This window comes from Scylla paramamosain, chromosome 32, assembly GCF_035594125.1.
Source record: "Scylla paramamosain isolate STU-SP2022 chromosome 32, ASM3559412v1, whole genome shotgun sequence".
Lineage (NCBI taxonomy): Eukaryota > Metazoa > Arthropoda > Malacostraca > Decapoda > Portunidae > Scylla > Scylla paramamosain.
This window is the reverse complement of record NC_087182.1, coordinates 18,382,381-18,389,064: the sequence shown is the minus strand read 5'-3', so window position 1 is coordinate 18,389,064 and position 6,684 is coordinate 18,382,381. Positions and strand designations below refer to the sequence as shown.

The 6,684-nt window shown below is 43.5% G+C and overlaps 1 protein-coding gene and 1 long non-coding RNA gene across 3 annotated transcripts in view; one reads left to right on the top strand and one right to left on the bottom strand.

The window, feature by feature from the left end:
* Positions 1–771: 771 nt before the first annotated feature.
* LOC135089342 (uncharacterized) lies at positions 772–6,194 on the bottom strand. Of its 2 annotated transcripts, none has more exons than XM_063984907.1 (6): positions 6,126–6,194; positions 4,624–4,928; positions 3,860–4,007; positions 3,272–3,433; positions 2,791–2,878; positions 772–2,569 (listed from the first exon to the last, which is right to left on the bottom strand). In XM_063984907.1, exons 2-6 carry the CDS (start codon positions 4,637–4,639, stop codon positions 1,439–1,441), a joined length of 1,545 nt encoding a protein of 514 aa, XP_063840977.1. In that variant the 5' UTR covers positions 4,640–4,928; positions 6,126–6,194; the 3' UTR covers positions 772–1,438. The 2 variants fall into 2 exon arrangements, with proteins under 2 accessions (XP_063840977.1, XP_063840975.1); XM_063984905.1 differs by lacking the exon at positions 6,126–6,194 and adding an exon at positions 5,374–5,497.
* The window catches only part of LOC135089344 (uncharacterized), a 1,961-nt gene continuing 668 nt past the window's right edge, over positions 5,392–6,684 (top strand). The window contains exon 1 of the long non-coding RNA XR_010261472.1: positions 5,392–5,532. This is a non-coding gene — a long non-coding RNA (uncharacterized LOC135089344). The remainder of the gene's footprint in view (positions 5,533–6,684) is intronic.

Sequence of the window (6,684 nt, the reverse complement as noted above, 5' to 3'; positions counted from 1 at the left end):
CTTAGCTATTAATACCACCTAGTAGTCATGTTCACTAACCTTTGACACATGACAACTAGAACAGACAACTAGTATTGTAACTCACGCGAGTTGCCGTTGGTCTGAGTCAAGGAATGTACGCAGTTCATCTCCCCACTTCTGACCGTCAATTCTGGACGCATCACAACCACATACGGTGAATCAGTAGAAATTATGTTCACTTACGACTTAATTCATTGCAATAAATATTCACTTAAGTATTGCGTTGTGGCATTCTAGTTTCCACGCGCACGTTTGTGTGAATGACTATAATTTATGATGACTACATTTTTATGGACCCACACAAGAGAAGGGAATGGAGGGTGGAGGAGGCGAACGGAAGTAAAGAGGTAGAGCTTCTCGCAGCGTTGTGTCGGACAACTACCAACTTCAGCTCATGATAACTGAAACCTTTTGCGACTCGATGGTCTGTTACACACATCATTAGACATTCAATTCTACGTCCAATGATATGTCAAAATTTGGTGGGGCAAAATTGTATAAAAAAAAATAAAGAAAGAAAGAAATTAATAATAATAATAATAATAATATATATATATATATATATATATATATATATATATATATATATATATATATATATATATATATATATATATATATATATATATATATATATATATATATATATATATAGTTTTTTTTTATGATGTGATTTGCGGATGCGCAGAGGGAATTTTAATTTTGTATTATCATTCCTGGAAGCATTGTTGGTTCATATTATTTACCAAATTTTAGCTTGATCATTTTATTGGTTCATAAGTTGCTATAAGATGTTTATGTATGCGTAGTACAAATCAAAATTTGACATACTTATATACATATGAAAGGTACGTGACTAGTTTCAGGAGGATAAGCTGCATAGTTATTAAGAACCCATGTGTGAGACATCCCTCCACTTTTTGCTAACTACCCATTAACTAAACCCACCAAAAGTTATGGAACTTCTATCACATAAAACTGAGGGAGACGTGCTACCACAAGGTGTGAGTAACACAAGGTGTGAGTTTCGTTACGATCAGCCACGCAGTTCCGTAGATATACATGAAGTTGTGGACACTCGAGTCTAGCCGTACCTGATCTTACTGGACCGTTCATACGTTAGATCTATCCACGTGAACATAACTCTGTTCTACCCATAATAACTACATCTGTAAACTTAATACTTATACCTCATATGCATCCTTTATATATAAACCTCACTTACAAACTTAATCCATAAATTTGACACCTAAATTTCATCTTTCAACTTGATCACTAACTTCGCCTGTAAATTAAATTCGTAAATTTTTCTAACAGTTTCATTTATGAACTTCATCTACAAACCTCACCTGTAAATTTAATTTATAAACTTCAAACAAACAAACAGACAAACAAGAGCAGCGTCAAGTTGCAGGTTCTAATCCATGGTCTTAGAAATATCATAGAACATGCCAATCACCTTGTCAACGAACTTTTCAGCGTTCTCCTTCGTGATGAATCCCGAGGACATATACGGCTGGAATAACACTCGATCCGGGAAACTGACAATGGCATTGACCATCCCGAAATCAGTTTTGGTGAGTGGTGAATAGCTACAAAAATCACTCAGTTGAATGTGCTTCCCACCGCCGAAAGACTCAATCTGGGGAGAATGAAGACTTACAATGAAAAAGTCATATATGACCTTCTGCTTACGATCAGGCATTGTTGCCAGCACCATGTGATCCAGCATTCTGTCCTGCAACGGACCCTTCATGTTGAGGTGGCTATGGAACTTGCTATCATAGTCTACAACATACTTCCAGAAACTCTTCCTGACATTGCAAGGCGTCTCCATAGTATGTACCATATTGCAAGCATGGTAGCCCCACACCAATGATTTAACGTCATTCATGTACCGGCGAGTGTCAACAGAATGGCAGGATGAGATCACATAGGAGTCTTGCACCATGCCAGCCTCACGTACCAATTCCACCAGCGCCGCATTCAGCACTCCTCCAAAACCTGAATTGACGGTGACTTTATGTGCCTTGCACTTGGCGATAAAGACCTGCAGGAGTTCGTAGTCCAGGACTTCCGTGGGTAGGGAGATCGTGTCAGGATAAGGTTCCTGTGGCTCTCCAAAAGCCTCAGTGATGAGGGGAACTCTGGTCTTACGTTTGGAAACTTCTTCCAATAGTACCTTCAACTTCTGTGGATCCTTTTCCAAGGTTTCCTTCATTTTGGCCTCGATTGCTCTGTCCTCATTCCTGTCGCGCAGCTCACCAATTGGCTTCTCATCGACTTGAGCTCCGTCCAGCAGATTGTCCAGGAGTGTGGAGAAAACCTGATACATGTTTATCGCGCTTCTGCTGTCACTGGTTGCGTGATGGCAATGAACAGCGAAGTGGTACTGGTGAGGGAAGGCGTCCTTGACCTGAGGCAATTTGCACGGCTCTTCGGGTGGGCATACCACCAGCCGGGCACACCACAGTGGACCCTCAGCCAGATTGAAGGCACCCTTTGTCGTACTCTTTACCACATCCAATAGGGAGCCATCCTTCAGCACCTATGTAGCAAGAAATATTACTAGAAATATAAGGCAGAAGTGCCTGTTCGCACAGTGGCAGAATGTGCTATACGCTATTTTTGACAGACACTACATTGCCAACAAAAAACAGCAATGAAGAAACATAGTGACCTATGAGACTCAAATCTTAAGGGATAAGTCACTGACACAACACAGAAGTAGACATAAAAGTCTGATCTCATTACCCTTCCGTTCATTACCTGAAAGTCAATCTTGGGCATGTCCATGTCGGCGACCCACATGCGTCCATCTCGTTCAGGGAGACAAACCTGGAGGAACTCCACCTTCCTGTAAGACAAGACGAGAAGGTTAGGTATATATTAGAGTATATGATATATGTAAAGGGAAACTCTGCTTCTCTCCCTCACGCTGCGCCCTGCACCCAAACACCTAACTTTTATTTCTGAATTGACTGAAAATAGGTAAATCAAAATACTGAGTTAATCAGAACTCTCCTTATCTTCCTCAAGTTACACTCTTCGGGATATCCCTCTTTGCTGTCAGTGAGTGAATCTTTATAGGCTTTTGTCAACAGAATCTACACTTGTCATTAGTGAAGCTTTTTTTTTTAATATAGCATCTTCCCATTCCCTTATTACGCCTGCTCTCTCTCTCTCTCTCTCTCTCTCTCTCTCTCTCTCTCTCTCTCTCTCTCTCTCTCTCTCTCTCTCTCTCTCTCACTTTTGGAGGTGCATGAGGGCCTCTTCAAACAGATCCGGAGTCACTGGACGCGCTGTGTTGAGCGTGACGCCAGTCGCAATGTTGTAATACCCAATCTCCACCCTGTGTACCATCAGCTTCACCACATTGTCGACCTCATACCTCCACTTGCTCCCACTGCATCTGCAAATGTCATATCAGTTTTGGGTACTCACAGAATCACAGGGAAACTTACTCGAATTCGGGATGAATTCATCTTGACAGGAACCGAACCGTGCCAGGACATGTTATGAAAGAGTAGCAATGAAGTCTTATTTACATAGTGATGAAATCTCTCGAGGCTCAGGAGCATGGCCACAAGAACAAGTTGCGTTCATAGAGGCAACACCCAGTTTTAGTTTGACGTGCGGATAGAGAAAGTACAGGGAACAGAAAGGATTTGCTTCAGTAGCCCCAGGTGGGTTTCAGTGTGAAAGCTTGAAGCATCTGTGTTATACATATTTGAAATTAAATCTATCCCATGAATGTTTCTTTGTACTAATTTCATTTTTTTTTTCTGAACTCAGACATACAGAAAGTATTTCTATCCCTCACACACGCCAATGTTACCTCTGGCCGGGAATGGAATACCAGCGGCTGTGTTGCTGGCTCCAAAAGGCAGGTGCCGCCCATCGGAGGCCTGAGACAGCAGCGGCCGCCCAGCAGTCCCGCGACCACTGAGGCAACGCCCTGTAGCCCGCTTGCACCGCCATCTCCGCTGTGCACAATGAACGGGAGCACAGATGACTGACTGCTGACACACACACACACACACACACACACACACACACATATCTAGTAACTGGTATGTTAATGTATACGTATAATCAGATCATCTCGACCTGATCGCGACGAGTTGCATGTGGCCAACTAGCATGCTTATTGGTCCGCCACTGTACCTACCAAAGAAAAGCTGCCGGGGAAAATCCCTATTTTAAGGCAACACTCGAGTTGTCGCCCGCTGGTTTGATCGTTTTCCATGAAACAAAATGAAGGATCTCGGTTTGGTGACTGTAGACATAAATTTCTCTCTCTCTCTCTCTCTCTCTCTCTCTCTCTCTCTCTCTCTCTCTCTCTCTCTCTCTCTCTCTCTCTCTCTCTCTCTCTCTCTCTCTCTCTCTCTCTCTCTCTCTCATTTGGAGGTGCATCAGTATGAATCAATCAGTATGGATTAAGTAGTCTTATAAAATAAAAATATAAAATAAAATGAAAATTATGGCTACCAGTTTCACCCTAAGTGGCAAGTAGTGGCACGCACTTCTAAGACCAGTGAATAATGATTGTTACAGATAACTGAGACAGTGTTATGATAATTGTTAAAGTAGGGAGTTTACCTGAAAAGGCAAGCATCGCCAGTGGACCGAACCCGGGACCTTCCACTTGCTGGGCGGATGTGCTAACCGTTAGACCACGGTCGCCTCCTGCTGATAACCCTCGCAGTAATGAAAAAGAAGTCTCACTGGTAGTGAAAAACACACGAACACAGAGCACACAGCTGGTCTGAGAACAAGTGTGGACGGAAGCTGTTCAGAAGCAAGCACCCCTGCAACTGCGCACTACTGCCTCCCACTTATATAAGTGGGGCGCTAGAGATGGGAGTGGGGGGGGCCTTATCTTCATGACTATAATTAACCAACCTCTGAAATGAAAGTGATAGTACTATTAACTGACTGATGTGTTATCCTCCGAAGGGTTGACCTGGCATTAATCACACACCACCATCACCCTTAACAAAATAATCTCGAGTACGAGGACGACTCTCGAGTACGAGGACGACACGGATATTAGCGATCCAGCTAGTCCGTTTCCTTACTCGGCTGTGTGTCACGCCAGTGGCAAGAACATTTGATTTAAGGCAGCGTGATGTGAGTAAGCTTGAAAGAAAGTTTGAATCAAGTCGATATACACAATTTATTTACACCAACACCAGAAGAGTTCACTCGTTACGAGATATTATAGTAACGTGGTGGTGTTAGGTCTCTGATTACTGGAGAGACAAGCAATACGTCACCGCGTTTTGTTATCAGTTAAACAGTGACATCACTTAGTTTTAGAATTTGTTTAGAGTTTGTGCACACACTCACAGCACTGAGTTCAGCAGAGATACACCGGCAACCTTGTTTAGTGGCATTGTTCCCGCCGCACGCCCAGCCGGCTGCTAACTGCCTCGGGAAGGTGCCGCCGGCACCGGGCTTCGTTCCTGCTGGCCCTCGGTGCCTCATGCCTGCCCATCTTACCCTTAGGTCAGCAATAGTTCCCGAGTGACTAAGGAGACCCCTGTGTCTTATCTACTCTACGCGCCATGTCATCAACTTTACCACGTAAAGGTAGGCGCACACTTGTTCGCATCGTACGGACGGCACGCATCGTACGCATCGGATTTTAGTATTCTTTACATTATTTCAAATGGGTCTGCGCGCATTTGACCGCGTCGTACGCATCGGACATCGGCAATGCCGACGAGGATCCCCGAAAGAGCATTCAATCCGATGCTTACGAACGATGCGGATGGCCTCTACGGCATTTGCCGGCAAATGTGCGACCCCATCGTCAGTTGCAGCCAGAGCGCCGTCGCGGTCGGATGCAAACCTTCTTCGGTACTTATTTTATTTTTTCTGTTTGCATAGCTATGCTTTGCTTATACATAATATATAATGTTATATTAACTCACTGACTGTTTTTAGATTTTTCTCCAAATTCCAGCCTTTTCCTGTTTATGTTGTGAATCCATGTTTTCCTTTTTTTAACTTTCTGTTCTTCTTCTGCCAGCAAACAGCTAACCACTACAATTTCTTCCTCTTCACTATCACTGTTCAACATTTTCACAACTTTATACACTAGAAAAATATGGAGTATGTCCTTCCAGAGAGAGCTCAGCTTCACAACTGCGGGTGGTGAATGGTCCAATGCCGACAATGTGCGCAGAAAATCCGATCCGTCCGATGCGTGCCGTCCGTACGATGCGGACCAATGTGCGCTGACCCCAAAAACAATCCGATGAGTACGATGCGTGCCGTCCGTACGATGCGAACAAGTGTGCGCCTACCTTAAACCCGACCCTCACTACCCCTCTGCAGCTAAGCTTTCCACAGCTAGTTCCTCTCACACATCTTCACTACTGCAATTAACTACTATAATGAATTCAGTTTCCTTAATCTCTACTCTAATTAACTTTGTTTCCTTAGTGTTACCCATGCTTCATATACGAGTTTACTTTTAACTCTCATTACACAAATCATGTTATTTAGCATACGCTCATACGCTTGCTCAACAACAACTTCTTTCACCCGCTCGGCGGTAACACTGTCTATGGGCACAAGTCTGGTGTCTTCTGACTATCATATCACCAGAGAAGTTCATAGATTCATGTTCACTACAGTTTCCGGAATCACTTG

Coding starts and splice junctions, on each gene's coding strand:
- LOC135089342 (XM_063984907.1), bottom strand. Junction 3,434..3,859: donor TATTCCATTCCCGGCCAGAG/GTAACATTGGCG, acceptor TGACATTTGCAG/ATGCAGTGGGAGCAAGTGGA. Junction 2,570..2,790: donor TGCCCAAGATTGACTTTCAG/GTAATGAACGGA, acceptor CTTGCTACATAG/GTGCTGAAGGATGGCTCCCT.